This window comes from Danaus plexippus, chromosome 6 (genome assembly GCF_018135715.1).
Source record: "Danaus plexippus chromosome 6, MEX_DaPlex, whole genome shotgun sequence".
Taxonomy (NCBI): domain Eukaryota; kingdom Metazoa; phylum Arthropoda; class Insecta; order Lepidoptera; family Nymphalidae; genus Danaus; species Danaus plexippus.
This window is the reverse complement of record NC_083540.1, coordinates 6,127,128-6,145,121: the sequence shown is the minus strand read 5'-3', so window position 1 is coordinate 6,145,121 and position 17,994 is coordinate 6,127,128. Positions and strand designations below refer to the sequence as shown.

The window sequence follows — 17,994 nt, the reverse complement described above, 5'->3', positions numbered from 1 at the left end:
CCATCAATTTCAAATGCAAATTTCAAGATTGCCCTGTCAGTTCAAAAAAGTCGAGACACGTAAATGTACAGGAAATATTATGTTCTTCTTTGTTACAAACAACAATCATCAATGTTCCCTAGTTTTGGCCATTTTATAAAGGCTATAGTTATTGCAAATAAGTGTTTGACACAAATGTTTCAAATCTACTTTCAAGTCATTAAACAGCATTATTCTATTCAGTAAAGTTTAGATTTATTTTTATACTGGATAAAATTGCGTCAATTGCATTAGGTTAATTTTGGATACTCACATCATCCACAAATACTCTTCGTTGCTTTTACTCTGTTGTCTTTGGAGTGTACCAAAATGTGTTCCTGAAATATGTAAATTAAATATTAAATTTAAATAAACAAGTCTTGAAAATATGAGATATTCCTTTGTATTTTAAATAAATTTCATTAAAAGAAATCGTTCTTTAAAATATCCTTACTATATTTTTGAGGTTGATTTCTTACTTACTACTTATTTTCTTTTATTATTTTTACAATTTTAGTCTGTGGTATTGAAAAATATTGAATAGGTACATTTTTGCCTTTGTTATGACGTGACGCCAATCACGTCAGTTTTTAAGACTGAATAAGCCATACACCGTATTAGGACCGTTCATATTATACGTCATTTTTTACAATTAACTCTAAAAGTGTACATATATTAAGTAATAACAGGGAATAAATAAAAAAACTCAATTACTGTTTTTTTCTTATAGTAAAATAATGAAGTAATATTGTACAATGTAGGCATTTTTAATACCACTTGTATGCGTGCCACTATATACAAGAAAGACTTTCATTATAAAGTAATATGTTCTGAAGTGATGTGAGAAATTGGAACTCTTCAACTTGGGTGAAAATATAAAAAGAAAATAGATGCTTGAAAACGACTTTATACAAATATTTACTAGGATAATTATATCTTTTTTAAGGAAAAATATTAGGTAGCCTTGGACTTTTGTATTGGATTCAGATAAGTCAACAATCAGCTTTTATAAGGTCAACAAGTCTTGTTAGACTTAACGTTAGCCTTAAATTTTGAAAATGCAAAATTTTTTAAAGATACTTGTAAATTTCTTACCAGCCTGATATCCACTTGATGTTGAAGAACTGCTGGTTTCACTTTCCGTTCTTGGTCTTGTACTAAATAATAAATTCCATGGGCTATAGTTTGCAACTTGATTTGTGTTTTGATTTTTTGCTGATGTTTTATTAGATGGATCCATACTTATAATAACTTATTATCACTGTCAACAACTAGAACGACGTCTTTATTTTAAAGGTAGTTATTCAATAATATAACCAAACTATCTGAAGCGCGGCAACTGATAAAATAATAATATTATGGTTGCACTATATATCTCTCAAGCCAAACAGTCACTGGCCGGCAAAGTGAGTGAACATTGTTTTGAACCGATCTCTACCGAGACAGCACGGAAATACCCGAACTTGGGTGTACTTTCATGGATCTACTCACACCAAGCATTCACTATTATTCTGTTTCATAATGAGCTATATTGCTTACAAAACAAAGTTTAAAATAAAATAAACGTAAAGTAAAAAACTTATTACAATATTCTTTAATACTACTTAGAGCTTTGTAATTTTTCCTCTTGTCTGTGAAGTCTTCAGTGGTTATACAAACACGTCCAAAAACGTAAGTAAACAATAAATTAAATACAACTCAGATCTAAATTATCTATGATGTGGAAAGAGTTAAAATCCGTTAAACCTTTTTTGGAGGATATGATAATGTGTTTATGATATCACAAAAAACGTGCCATTCACATTGACGTCAAAATGACGTACATAATATTTTCATATACCTGAATGTTCATCGAATTTGACAAAACTATAAAAAATATATTTAAAGAGAAAATAGAAAGGTTAGAAAATGAAAATCCCATATGTTGTGTCATTGAATACGCGGGAGGCCTATAGCACATGGCAAACCATGAAATCCTCCCCGGGGGAAGCTCCGCGCAAGATTGTAGCGGAAGATTTCGAATGGGATGACGACTTCACTCCAGCGCCTCTCACATTCTTTGCCGCACTTTCGCTTTCTAGAGTATTTCATAGAATTAATCCGCTGCGGAAAATATTGCAAAAGGATGTCGATATTCTTATGGATTTGTATCTAGCTGATATACCCCTTAAGTATAGCGTACCGTATATAAAGGTTAGATTTAATACACTAATACAGGATATAAAAGAATTTGTAGATATGGGTGAATGTGTGAATGAATGACTGGATGTTGGAAGTAAAAAGGCGATTGCCAAAGAGGTTGGAAACATTTATAAAAGTAATAGAGTATTTTATATAATGTAGAAATCTGCACTTAGCGAAAACAATATGGAGATAACAAAACTATAGATTATAATATCTAAGAAGACATTTGTTATAAAATTGTGTAAAAAAAAAAAACAAGTCGCGGTAATTTTCGTACATTCGATCCATTTTTTTTAGGATGAACAATATTGGAAGCGATCATTCTTTTCCAAATTCCCATCGCGCAAGGAAATGGGGGTAACTTTCTGGAAAGGCAAATTTTTATCTGCTTGCCTACAAGACTATTTGGAAAATGTTAACCCTGATGTCTTTATTGAAGAAGATGCAATCACTTTAGCAAAATTGGTACTAATTTATAAATAGATTTTCACCTCAATAAAACCTTCATCAACTCCATATTAATTACCAAATTTTGTTTAGGTTAGTCCATATATATTTGAATTGAGCTTAAATCAAATGCAAATGGTGCGACAGCCTACACCATCTATACCATATGAACATTTAGTTGAAGACACTTGTGAATTTAGCGTGCCTAAAGTCTACGATCACATCCCTTTAGAACCAGTTCTCTGTAGACTATACAATCTTAAAGAAATTTCTCTTATTTTTGGTATAAACAATCTTGAGGACAATTATTTAACGAGATATTTCGAGTTTTCTATAGCAGATTGTGAGTCTATGTGCAGAGGACTCGAATATTTAAATCATCTAGCAACTTTTCGTATTAACCGGAGTAATTTGGACTGTTCCAAAGTAAAAGTAATATTACAAAACCTCGTGAAAAAGGAAACAATCGAAGAATTAGACTTTAATCACTGCAAGATTGGAGATTATGGTATGAAGGCTTTAGGGGGATTTATTTTCATACATAAAAACGTGAGGCGAGTTAGAATAGCTAACAACAGATTCAAAGAAGCTGGCGTTCAAGGTATTGCCTACGCTCTACAGATGAAGCCAGCTGCTCCTATTGAATTGCTGGGTAAAAAAGTATTGGTATATTTAGGATTAAGCTTAATGTAATCTGAAGTCCATATTAACTTAGGTTCATACATCATTTGACATAAAGATTTCAGTTAAATGAAACTAGTATTTTTCGGATTTACTACGCGGATTTTATTATTTAAAAACTACATAATCCCGACGTTTCGGTTACTTTGCAGCAACCGTGATCACGGGCAGACGAGGTGTGAATGTCTGTCAGTTGGTCCTTGTTATTTATCATCTACCGCCATCGATTTCTTAATTTTCTGGCGTACCGCTCTGGATGCCGGCAGAATGCGCTCACGGTGTCTTGAGGTCCTGCGGTGTGGTTTCGGACATGGGATTTTATATTTTTAAGAACGGGGTCCCAGGTGTTTGATAGATTCCAGCCATCTTCTCTATTGAAATTGGGATGTTTTTTAATTTCAATAGCCTCGCGAATTAATCTCGGTATATACTTGTCTTCCCGAGCGAGGATTTGAGGTTTATCAAAACGAATGTAGTGGCCTGGTTTGTCCATTGTGTGTTCACACACTGCTGACTTCGACGCGCGCCTGTTTTTGATGTCTGAGATGTGTTCCTTAACTCTTGTACCGATGCTCCTCTTCGTCTGTCCAATGTATGACAAGCCACAGTCACAGTCGAGTTTGTATACACCCGCTTGTTGTAAAGGAATGTTACTCTTGATTGGTCTCAAGAATTGGCTCACTTTCTTATGTGGTTTGTAAATAGTTTTAATGGAAACCTTCTTCAAGATGTTGCCTATTCTGTCAGTAACTCCCTTCACATATGGTAGTATCGCAGGTTGTCGTTCAACTGTGGGTGGCTTCAGGTGGTTCTTGCGATGCTGGCGAGGCACGGGCAGGTTGTTGATAGTGAGAGCATGTTTTACATGCTGCAGCTCGGCCTCTAGGTGGTCAGCATCACAAAGGTGTTGGGCTCTCTGTAACAAAGATTTGCCAACGGTAGCTAACTGTATAGGGTGGTGGTGCGAGTTACCGTTGAGGTACCTGTCCGTGTGTGTGGGTTTCCTATAAACAGTATGTCCCAAAGTATTGTCAGGATTCCTAATGACAAGTATATCAAGGAAAGCTAAAGAATTATTTGCCTCCAATTCTATAGTAAACTGAATCTTACTATTGATAGAATTAAGATGGTTCAGAAAAGCAGATGTTTTATTTTTATTTAATATTGTGAAGGTGTCATCTACATACCGTTTATATATTAAAGGTCTTATAGGAGGAGAGCAAAGGGCTCGCACCTCGAAGTCTTCCATGAATATGTCAGCGACAACGGGGGAAACCGGCGAACCCATTGCAACTCCATCTACTTGTATGTAGAATTCATCCTTCCACATGAGGTAGCCAGATGTTAGGCAATGCTTTAATAGTTCTGCATATTCTATAGGCATATTGTTATCCTTTAACTTACCTCTTACAATCTCAATGCAGTCAAGAACAGGTATACTAGTGAATAATGACTGTACATCGAAACTGACCATACTGTCATTGTCGCTTAATTTTAGGTGTTTTAAATCTTTGACAAATTGGTAGGAATCCTTAACAAATGACTTTGTGTGGCCCCGGAGTGGTGATAATATCTTTGAAAGAAATTTAGCCAGTTTATAAGTTGGTGAGTCAATCTGGCTTACTATTGGGCGTAATGGAACATCTTGTTTATGGATTTTAGGCAACCCATACAATTTTGGAGGTTTTGCACACGATGGTACGAGTGATTTGATATCAAGATTAAGTTTTGAACTGTATTTGTTTATTAAAATTTTGTTTCTGTTAAAACTTTAGTTGTCGGGTCTTTGTTAACTTTTTTATAAATAGAATTATCTGAAAGTATTTCGAGTATTTTATTATCATAATCACTCGTATCCATTATTACGGTCGCGTTCCCTTTATCTGCACGGAGGACAGTCAGGTCTTCATTGTTGCGAAGTTGTTTGAGTGCAACCGATTCCTGACGAGAGATATTTTGTCGAGGCAATTTGCTCCGGCGCAGAACATACGAAACATCCTGCCGGATTGCTTCAGACTCTTCTCTCGTGACATGATTTTTATGAAGACATTCCTCAACGTTACAGATAATGTCTTCGAACGGTAATTTAGATGGCACTGGTGCAAAATTCAATCCTTTTTTAAGGATCTCAACGGTTTCTTTATCTAAAGTTTGTTTTGACAGATTGACAACAGTTACCGATGTTTGTGTTGCCCGACTTAAATTAATATTATAATTATTGCCATTACTATTACAACTTTTAATTTTTTCCGTTAATTTTTTAAATTTATTAATTTTATTATTTTTCAATTGATTATACGTGAATTGTTCACGTTTATTAATAATATCAAAACATTTTTGCCAATCTGTCTTTGACAAACATTTTTCGATTTCGTAACTCAGAACATCAATTTCAAAATCTAACTGCCGTGCATCCGACCGATGTTGTCTAATAAGATGACAAAGTAACCGTTTACTTGCCTGATGGAGTATCCTGCCGCTATGTTTGATGTCTTTTTTTGGTGATATTTTGACACATGTTGGTATGATGTCGTGATCCCGGCATCTCTTGAGGAAATTCAAGGATGGTAATAGTTTGGCTTTCTTCGTCTTGAGGTACTCCAACCGGCGTATTCTATTTGCGATATCCAGTCCGTACTGGTTCACATAATGAGATCTAAGATTTTCGCGAGTATTCATTTAAATGAAACTAGTATTTTTCGGATTTACTACGCGGATTTTATTATTTAAAAACTACATAATCCCGACGTTTCGGTTACTTTGCAGCAACCGTGATCACGGGCAGACGAGGTGTGAATGTCTGTCAGTTGGTCCTTGTTATTTATCATCTACCGCCATCGATTTCTTAATTTTCTGGCGTACCGCTCTGGATGCCGGCAGAATGCGCTCACGGTGTCTTGAGGTCCTGCGGTGTGGTTTCGGACATGGGATTTTATATTTTTAAGAACGGGGTCCCAGGTGTTTGATAGATTCCAGCCATCTTCTCTATTGAAATTGGGATGTTTTTTAATTTCAATAGCCTCGCGAATTAATCTCGGTATATACTTGTCTTCCCGAGCGAGGATTTGAGGTTTATCAAAACGAATGTAGTGGCCTGGTTTGTCCATTGTGTGTTCACACACTGCTGACTTCGACGCGCGCCTGTTTTTGATGTCTGAGATGTGTTCCTTAACTCTTGTACCGATGCTCCTCTTCGTCTGTCCAATGTATGACAAGCCACAGTCACAGTCGAGTTTGTATACACCCGCTTGTTGTAAAGGAATGTTACTCTTGATTGGTCTCAAGAATTGGCTCACTTTCTTATGTGGTTTGTAAATAGTTTTAATGGAAACCTTCTTCAAGATGTTGCCTATTCTGTCAGTAACTCCCTTCACATATGGTAGTATCGCAGGTTGTCGTTCAACTGTGGGTGGCTTCAGGTGGTTCTTGCGATGCTGGCGAGGCACGGGCAGGTTGTTGATAGTGAGAGCATGTTTTACATGCTGCAGCTCGGCCTCTAGGTGGTCAGCATCACAAAGGTGTTGGGCTCTCTGTAACAAAGATTTGCCAACGGTAGCTAACTGTATAGGGTGGTGGTGCGAGTTACCGTTGAGGTACCTGTCCGTGTGTGTGGGTTTCCTATAAACAGTATGTCCCAAAGTATTGTCAGGATTCCTAATGACAAGTATATCAAGGAAAGCTAAAGAATTATTTGCCTCCAATTCTATAGTAAACTGAATCTTACTATTGATAGAATTAAGATGGTTCAGAAAAGCAGATGTTTTATTTTTATTTAATATTGTGAAGGTGTCATCTACATACCGTTTATATATTAAAGGTCTTATAGGAGGAGAGCAAAGGGCTCGCACCTCGAAGTCTTCCATGAATATGTCAGCGACAACGGGGGAAACCGGCGAACCCATTGCAACTCCATCTACTTGTATGTAGAATTCATCCTTCCACATGAGGTAGCCAGATGTTAGGCAATGCTTTAATAGTTCTGCATATTCTATAGGCATATTGTTATCCTTTAACTTACCTCTTACAATCTCAATGCAGTCAAGAACAGGTATACTAGTGAATAATGACTGTACATCGAAACTGACCATACTGTCATTGTCGCTTAATTTTAGGTGTTTTAAATCTTTGACAAATTGGTAGGAATCCTTAACAAATGACTTTGTGTGGCCCCGGAGTGGTGATAATATCTTTGAAAGAAATTTAGCCAGTTTATAAGTTGGTGAGTCAATCTGGCTTACTATTGGGCGTAATGGAACATCTTGTTTATGGATTTTAGGCAACCCATACAATTTTGGAGGTTTTGCACACGATGGTACGAGTGATTTGATATCAAGATTAAGTTTTGAACTGTATTTGTTTATTAAAAATTTTGTTTCTGTTAAAACTTTAGTTGTCGGGTCTTTGTTAACTTTTTTATAAATAGAATTATCTGAAAGTATTTCGAGTATTTTATTATCATAATCACTCGTATCCATTATTACGGTCGCGTTCCCTTTATCTGCACGGAGGACAGTCAGGTCTTCATTGTTGCGAAGTTGTTTGAGTGCAACCGATTCCTGACGAGAGATATTTTGTCGAGGCAATTTGCTCCGGCGCAGAACATACGAAACATCCTGCCGGATTGCTTCAGACTCTTCTCTCGTGACATGATTTTTATGAAGACATTCCTCAACGTTACAGATAATGTCTTCGAACGGTAATTTAGATGGCACTGGTGCAAAATTCAATCCTTTTTTAAGGATCTCAACGGTTTCTTTATCTAAAGTTTGTTTTGACAGATTGACAACAGTTACCGATGTTTGTGTTGCCCGACTTAAATTAATATTATAATTATTGCCATTACTATTACAACTTTTAATTTTTTCCGTTAATTTTTTAAATTTATTAATTTTATTATTTTTCAATTGATTATACGTGAATTGTTCACGTTTATTAATAATATCAAAACATTTTTGCCAATCTGTCTTTGACAAACATTTTTCGATTTCGTAACTCAGAACATCAATTTCAAAATCTAACTGCCGTGCATCCGACCGATGTTGTCTAATAAGATGACAAAGTAACCGTTTACTTGCCTGATGGAGTATCCTGCCGCTATGTTTGATGTCTTTTTTTGGTGATATTTTGACACATGTTGGTATGATGTCGTGATCCCGGCATCTCTTGAGGAAATTCAAGGATGGTAATAGTTTGGCTTTCTTCGTCTTGAGGTACTCCAACCGGCGTATTCTATTTGCGATATCCAGTCCGTACTGGTTCACATAATGAGATCTAAGATTTTCGCGAGTATTCATTTAAATGAAACTAGTATTTTTCGGATTTACTACGCGGATTTTATTATTTAAAAACTACATAATCCCGACGTTTCGGTTACTTTGCAGCAACCGTGATCACGGGCAGACGAGGTGTGAATGTCTGTCAGTTGGTCCTTGTTATTTATCATCTACCGCCATCGATTTCTTAATTTTCTGGCGTACCGCTCTGGATGCCGGCAGAATGCGCTCACGGTGTCTTGAGGTCCTGCGGTGTGGTTTCGGACATGGGATTTTATATTTTTAAGAACGGGGTCCCAGGTGTTTGATAGATTCCAGCCATCTTCTCTATTGAAATTGGGATGTTTTTTAATTTCAATAGCCTCGCGAATTAATCTCGGTATATACTTGTCTTCCCGAGCGAGGATTTGAGGTTTATCAAAACGAATGTAGTGGCCTGGTTTGTCCATTGTGTGTTCACACACTGCTGACTTCGACGCGCGCCTGTTTTTGATGTCTGAGATGTGTTCCTTAACTCTTGTACCGATGCTCCTCTTCGTCTGTCCAATGTATGACAAGCCACAGTCACAGTCGAGTTTGTATACACCCGCTTGTTGTAAAGGAATGTTACTCTTGATTGGTCTCAAGAATTGGCTCACTTTCTTATGTGGTTTGTAAATAGTTTTAATGGAAACCTTCTTCAAGATGTTGCCTATTCTGTCAGTAACTCCCTTCACATATGGTAGTATCGCAGGTTGTCGTTCAACTGTGGGTGGCTTCAGGTGGTTCTTGCGATGCTGGCGAGGCACGGGCAGGTTGTTGATAGTGAGAGCATGTTTTACATGCTGCAGCTCGGCCTCTAGGTGGTCAGCATCACAAAGGTGTTGGGCTCTCTGTAACAAAGATTTGCCAACGGTAGCTAACTGTATAGGGTGGTGGTGCGAGTTACCGTTGAGGTACCTGTCCGTGTGTGTGGGTTTCCTATAAACAGTATGTCCCAAAGTATTGTCAGGATTCCTAATGACAAGTATATCAAGGAAAGCTAAAGAATTATTTGCCTCCAATTCTATAGTAAACTGAATCTTACTATTGATAGAATTAAGATGGTTCAGAAAAGCAGATGTTTTATTTTTATTTAATATTGTGAAGGTGTCATCTACATACCGTTTATATATTAAAGGTCTTATAGGAGGAGAGCAAAGGGCTCGCACCTCGAAGTCTTCCATGAATATGTCAGCGACAACGGGGGAAACCGGCGAACCCATTGCAACTCCATCTACTTGTATGTAGAATTCATCCTTCCACATGAGGTAGCCAGATGTTAGGCAATGCTTTAATAGTTCTGCATATTCTATAGGCATATTGTTATCCTTTAACTTACCTCTTACAATCTCAATGCAGTCAAGAACAGGTATACTAGTGAATAATGACTGTACATCGAAACTGACCATACTGTCATTGTCGCTTAATTTTAGGTGTTTTAAATCTTTGACAAATTGGTAGGAATCCTTAACAAATGACTTTGTGTGGCCCCGGAGTGGTGATAATATCTTTGAAAGAAATTTAGCCAGTTTATAAGTTGGTGAGTCAATCTGGCTTACTATTGGGCGTAATGGAACATCTTGTTTATGGATTTTAGGCAACCCATACAATTTTGGAGGTTTTGCACACGATGGTACGAGTGATTTGATATCAAGATTAAGTTTTGAACTGTATTTGTTTATTAAAAATTTTGTTTCTGTTAAAACTTTAGTTGTCGGGTCTTTGTTAACTTTTTTATAAATAGAATTATCTGAAAGTATTTCGAGTATTTTATTATCATAATCACTCGTATCCATTATTACGGTCGCGTTCCCTTTATCTGCACGGAGGACAGTCAGGTCTTCATTGTTGCGAAGTTGTTTGAGTGCAACCGATTCCTGACGAGAGATATTTTGTCGAGGCAATTTGCTCCGGCGCAGAACATACGAAACATCCTGCCGGATTGCTTCAGACTCTTCTCTCGTGACATGATTTTTATGAAGACATTCCTCAACGTTACAGATAATGTCTTCGAACGGTAATTTAGATGGCACTGGTGCAAAATTCAATCCTTTTTTAAGGATCTCAACGGTTTCTTTATCTAAAGTTTGTTTTGACAGATTGACAACAGTTACCGATGTTTGTGTTGCCCGACTTAAATTAATATTATAATTATTGCCATTACTATTACAACTTTTAATTTTTTCCGTTAATTTTTTAAATTTATTAATTTTATTATTTTTCAATTGATTATACGTGAATTGTTCACGTTTATTAATAATATCAAAACATTTTTGCCAATCTGTCTTTGACAAACATTTTTCGATTTCGTAACTCAGAACATCAATTTCAAAATCTAACTGCCGTGCATCCGACCGATGTTGTCTAATAAGATGACAAAGTAACCGTTTACTTGCCTGATGGAGTATCCTGCCGCTATGTTTGATGTCTTTTTTTGGTGATATTTTGACACATGTTGGTATGATGTCGTGATCCCGGCATCTCTTGAGGAAATTCAAGGATGGTAATAGTTTGGCTTTCTTCGTCTTGAGGTACTCCAACCGGCGTATTCTATTTGCGATATCCAGTCCGTACTGGTTCACATAATGAGATCTAAGATTTTCGCGAGTATTCATTTAAATGAAACTAGTATTTTTCGGATTTACTACGCGGATTTTATTATTTAAAAACTACATAATCCCGACGTTTCGGTTACTTTGCAGCAACCGTGATCACGGGCAGACGAGGTGTGAATGTCTGTCAGTTGGTCCTTGTTATTTATCATCTACCGCCATCGATTTCTTAATTTTCTGGCGTACCGCTCTGGATGCCGGCAGAATGCGCTCACGGTGTCTTGAGGTCCTGCGGTGTGGTTTCGGACATGGGATTTTATATTTTTAAGAACGGGGTCCCAGGTGTTTGATAGATTCCAGCCATCTTCTCTATTGAAATTGGGATGTTTTTTAATTTCAATAGCCTCGCGAATTAATCTCGGTATATACTTGTCTTCCCGAGCGAGGATTTGAGGTTTATCAAAACGAATGTAGTGGCCTGGTTTGTCCATTGTGTGTTCACACACTGCTGACTTCGACGCGCGCCTGTTTTTGATGTCTGAGATGTGTTCCTTAACTCTTGTACCGATGCTCCTCTTCGTCTGTCCAATGTATGACATCCATCGTACCATCGTGTGCAAAACCTCCAAAATTGTATGGGTTGCCTAAAATCCATAAACAAGATGTTCCATTACGCCCAATAGTAAGCCAGATTGACTCACCAACTTATAAACTGGCTAAATTTCTTTCAAAGATATTATCACCACTCCGGGGCCACACAAAGTCATTTGTTAAGGATTCCTACCAATTTGTCAAAGATTTAAAACACCTAAAATTAAGCGACAATGACAGTATGGTCAGTTTCGATGTACAGTCATTATTCACTAGTATACCTGTTCTTGACTGCATTGAGATTGTAAGAGGTAAGTTAAAGGATAACAATATGCCTATAGAATATGCAGAACTATTAAAGCATTGCCTAACATCTGGCTACCTCATGTGGAAGGATGAATTCTACATACAAGTAGATGGAGTTGCAATGGGTTCGCCGGTTTCCCCCGTTGTCGCTGACATATTCATGGAAGACTTCGAGGTGCGAGCCCTTTGCTCTCCTCCTATAAGACCTTTAATATATAAACGGTATGTAGATGACACCTTCACAATATTAAATAAAAATAAAACATCTGCTTTTCTGAACCATCTTAATTCTATCAATAGTAAGATTCAGTTTACTATAGAATTGGAGGCAAATAATTCTTTAGCTTTCCTTGATATACTTGTCATTAGGAATCCTGACAATACTTTGGGACATACTGTTTATAGGAAACCCACACACACGGACAGGTACCTCAACGGTAACTCGCACCACCACCCTATACAGTTAGCTACCGTTGGCAAATCTTTGTTACAGAGAGCCCAACACCTTTGTGATGCTGACCACCTAGAGGCCGAGCTGCAGCATGTAAAACATGCTCTCACTATCAACAACCTGCCCGTGCCTCGCCAGCATCGCAAGAACCACCTGAAGCCACCCACAGTTGAACGACAACCTGCGATACTACCATATGTGAAGGGAGTTACTGACAGAATAGGCAACATCTTGAAGAAGGTTTCCATTAAAACTATTTACAAACCACATAAGAAAGTGAGCCAATTCTTGAGACCAATCAAGAGTAACATTCCTTTACAACAAGCGGGTGTATACAAACTCGACTGTGACTGTGGCTTGTCATACATTGGACAGACGAAGAGGAGCATCGGTACAAGAGTTAAGGAACACATCTCAGACATCAAAAACAGGCGCGCGTCGAAGTCAGCAGTGTGTGAACACACAATGGACAAACCAGGCCACTACATTCGTTTTGATAAACCTCAAATCCTCGCTCGGGAAGACAAGTATATACCGAGATTAATTCGCGAGGCTATTGAAATTAAAAAACATCCCAATTTCAATAGAGAAGATGGCTGGAATCTATCAAACACCTGGGACCCCGTTCTTAAAAATATAAAATCCCATGTCCGAAACCACACCGCAGGACCTCAAGACACCGTGAGCGCATTCTGCCGGCATCCAGAGCGGTACGCCAGAAAATTAAGAAATCGATGGCGGTAGATGATAAATAACAAGGACCAACTGACAGACATTCACACCTCGTCTGCCCGTGATCACGGTTGCTGCAAAGTAACCGAAACGTCGGGATTATGTAGTTTTTAAATAATAAAATCCGCGTAGTAAATCCGAAAAATACTAGTTTCATTTAAATGAATACTCGCGAAAATCTTAGATCTCATTATGTGAACCAGTACGGACTGGATATCGCAAATAGAATACGCCGGTTGGAGTACCTCAAGACGAAGAAAGCCAAACTATTACCATCCTTGAATTTCCTCAAGAGATGCCGGGATCACGACATCATACCAACATGTGTCAAAATATCACCAAAAAAAGACATCAAACATAGCGGCAGGATACTCCATCAGGCAAGTAAACGGTTACTTTGTCATCTTATTAGACAACATCGGTCGGATGCACGGCAGTTAGATTTTGAAATTGATGTTCTGAGTTACGAAATCGAAAAATGTTTGTCAAAGACAGATTGGCAAAAATGTTTTGATATTATTAATAAACGTGAACAATTCACGTATAATCAATTGAAAAATAATAAAATTAATAAATTTAAAAAATTAACGGAAAAAATTAAAAGTTGTAATAGTAATGGCAATAATTATAATATTAATTTAAGTCGGGCAACACAAACATCGGTAACTGTTGTCAATCTGTCAAAACAAACTTTAGATAAAGAAACCGTTGAGATCCTTAAAAAAGGATTGAATTTTGCACCAGTGCCATCTAAATTACCGTTCGAAGACATTATCTGTAACGTTGAGGAATGTCTTCATAAAAATCATGTCACGAGAGAAGAGTCTGAAGCAATCCGGCAGGATGTTTCGTATGTTCTGCGCCGGAGCAAATTGCCTCGACAAAATATCTCTCGTCAGGAATCGGTTGCACTCAAACAACTTCGCAACAATGAAGACCTGACTGTCCTCCGTGCAGATAAAGGGAACGCGACCGTAATAATGGATACGAGTGATTATGATAATAAAATACTCGAAATACTTTCAGATAATTCTATTTATAAAAAGTTAACAAAGACCCGACAACTAAAGTTTTAACAGAAACAAAATTTTTAATAAACAAATACAGTTCAAAACTTAATCTTGATATCAAATCACTCGTACCATCGTGTGCAAAACCTCCAAAATTGTATGGGTTGCCTAAAATCCATAAACAAGATGTTCCATTACGCCCAATAGTAAGCCAGATTGACTCACCAACTTATAAACTGGCTAAATTTCTTTCAAAGATATTATCACCACTCCGGGGCCACACAAAGTCATTTGTTAAGGATTCCTACCAATTTGTCAAAGATTTAAAACACCTAAAATTAAGCGACAATGACAGTATGGTCAGTTTCGATGTACAGTCATTATTCACTAGTATACCTGTTCTTGACTGCATTGAGATTGTAAGAGGTAAGTTAAAGGATAACAATATGCCTATAGAATATGCAGAACTATTAAAGCATTGCCTAACATCTGGCTACCTCATGTGGAAGGATGAATTCTACATACAAGTAGATGGAGTTGCAATGGGTTCGCCGGTTTCCCCCGTTGTCGCTGACATATTCATGGAAGACTTCGAGGTGCGAGCCCTTTGCTCTCCTCCTATAAGACCTTTAATATATAAACGGTATGTAGATGACACCTTCACAATATTAAATAAAATAAAACATCTGCTTTTCTGAACCATCTTAATTCTATCAATAGTAAGATTCAGTTTACTATAGAATTGGAGGCAAATAATTCTTTAGCTTTCCTTGATATACTTGTCATTAGGAATCCTGACAATACTTTGGGACATACTGTTTATAGGAAACCCACACACACGGACAGGTACCTCAACGGTAACTCGCACCACCACCCTATACAGTTAGCTACCGTTGGCAAATCTTTGTTACAGAGAGCCCAACACCTTTGTGATGCTGACCACCTAGAGGCCGAGCTGCAGCATGTAAAACATGCTCTCACTATCAACAACCTGCCCGTGCCTCGCCAGCATCGCAAGAACCACCTGAAGCCACCCACAGTTGAACGACAACCTGCGATACTACCATATGTGAAGGGAGTTACTGACAGAATAGGCAACATCTTGAAGAAGGTTTCCATTAAAACTATTTACAAACCACATAAGAAAGTGAGCCAATTCTTGAGACCAATCAAGAGTAACATTCCTTTACAACAAGCGGGTGTATACAAACTCGACTGTGACTGTGGCTTGTCATACATTGGACAGACGAAGAGGAGCATCGGTACAAGAGTTAAGGAACACATCTCAGACATCAAAAACAGGCGCGCGTCGAAGTCAGCAGTGTGTGAACACACAATGGACAAACCAGGCCACTACATTCGTTTTGATAAACCTCAAATCCTCGCTCGGGAAGACAAGTATATACCGAGATTAATTCGCGAGGCTATTGAAATTAAAAAACATCCCAATTTCAATAGAGAAGATGGCTGGAATCTATCAAACACCTGGGACCCCGTTCTTAAAAATATAAAATCCCATGTCCGAAACCACACCGCAGGACCTCAAGACACCGTGAGCGCATTCTGCCGGCATCCAGAGCGGTACGCCAGAAAATTAAGAAATCGATGGCGGTAGATGATAAATAACAAGGACCAACTGACAGACATTCACACCTCGTCTGCCCGTGATCACGGTTGCTGCAAAGTAACCGAAACGTCGGGATTATGTAGTTTTTAAATAATAAAATCCGCGTAGTAAATCCGAAAAATACTAGTTTCATTTAAATGAATACTCGCGAAAATCTTAGATCTCATTATAAAGATTTCAGTTTGAATCCTATGTCCTTGGAATGCGCAACAATCTTTGCGGCCGCTTTTGTGAGGTGTAGGGAGAAACCTCAGACTCTAATAGTAAATTCTTGCGGATTCCGCGGAAAATCTGCTGAAAAGGTACACAGTTTATAGTCCATCCATATGTTAATGCCTGGACACGGGCTGTTCTGCCCAAATATTTCACGATTTATTTGTTGTAAGTAGGAATTTATATATATGCATGTACTAAATAAATAAAGATTGTTCTTATGCGGAACTAAGTGTTGTGAATTTTTAATTTGTAGTACAAAAATTTGCATTTTTGTCTTTATTATTTTTAATACGGTATTTTAATAATAAATGAGTAATTTGATGCCTTATCCAGAATATACAACTTATATATGTACGTTATATATTCTGTGACCCCATGATCAAATTTTAATCCATTAGTTTACAGGTATTGTCTGCTATAACCACTATAACACAAATTTAATGTAAAAGCTCCCTTTGCCGTCAATAAAACTGAAAATGTTATGAACTTGAAGAGTGTTTCTGATTTTTGTATATAATTAAAAATTCGAAGTTAACATAGTATTACAGATTAAGTTTGCTTTTGATGTACAAAGATTCGTTTTTTTTTTCAGATGGCCGGTTTACTAAGTCTCAACCGTGGTTTGACTAGATTGGATATGGCTGCCAATGATTTATCTGGCGAGGCAGAGAATACTCTGATACGTGTTTTGGAAGTAAATAAAAAAATTTTGAGAATTGATCTGCGTTGTACACGTAAGTATGACGTGGTAAATTTGTCTTTAGTTTATAATGTATTAGAAATGTATTCGGTTCACTTATTTTATGATTACTATATTGTGGTGGATATAAAATTCAATGATACGTACCTCAACGATACCTCGTGAAAATCATTCTAGACATTTCTGATGAGACGCAGGCGAGAGTGAACGAGCTTTTGGAGAGAAATAAAAAGCTAATAGGCCAAGAGACAGAGACGAGTGATGAAATTCCACCGCTGTACCTCAATGAGCCAGAGTATCTGATATGGGAGTATAATCCTAATAATCCGAATTACATACCCGGACGATATCCGGAGAGAATTCCGGAGGTTTAATAATTTAATAACATTTTGGAAACCTTTCAGCATTTTTAGTGAAGTCATTTGTTTTCTTACTTTTTACAAGATAAAAATAGGTTTTTATTTTTAATTTTTATAATTTATAACTAAAGAGCGTTTCTATTTTTTGAATAAAATATTTGTCATTTGATTTTCTTTTTTAGTTTAATGTATTAATAACAAACATTATCTTTTTACCACATTAACAAAACGGAACTACAGTGAAATTTTCTTCAGAAATAGGGCTAATGTCTCGGTAACAGGTGTTGAGATCGAAAGAGGAAATTATATTCTTCTACAGTTTCCGTAAGCGTTGGCCTGGATCAATAGGCAGTGGACAGTCTGTTGTTTTTAAACAAGGGTGCAAAATCCTCTAATTATAAGAAAGACCAATATCTAACAATCCACCACCTTGACATTCAGTACTATATGAAGTTACCCCCCTTTTAAAAGAATTTATTTAGATTAGTCATTCAAATAATTATGGTTGGAATTCGCACAAGAACTAATAATGTTTTTCAATATTTACTGCAACTTTTTAAGACTTCACCAAATAATATATGAGATAATATTTTACTATTATTTGCCATAATAAGAGGAACAATAAAATATTAGGTACTCTCTCTCTCGAAAAATCAATTAAAGCGTGTGTTACAATAGGATCAATTTTCTTAAATATCGTTACGTAAAGGTCAAAGTCATCAAACATGAGAGTATCTTTTTGTCTTTGTCACAAACAAATTATTATCAAGTTTAATTTTATTACTCGTCTTTATATACATACGTCTAAAAGGGACGAAATTGTTCG

At 37.0% G+C, this 17,994-nt stretch overlaps 1 protein-coding gene across 1 annotated transcript; it reads left to right on the top strand.

Annotated features, from left to right (window-relative positions):
• Window positions 1–1,772: 1,772 nt before the first annotated feature.
• On the top strand, window positions 1,773–17,337 carry LOC116779169 (uncharacterized). Its single transcript, XM_061529834.1, has 6 exons — window positions 1,773–2,211; window positions 2,500–2,667; window positions 2,743–3,301; window positions 16,068–16,195; window positions 16,702–16,843; window positions 16,987–17,337. Exons 1-6 carry the CDS (start codon window positions 1,927–1,929, stop codon window positions 17,181–17,183), a joined length of 1,479 nt encoding a protein of 492 aa, XP_061385818.1. The 5' UTR covers window positions 1,773–1,926; the 3' UTR covers window positions 17,184–17,337.
• Window positions 17,338–17,994: the final 657 nt, after the last annotated feature.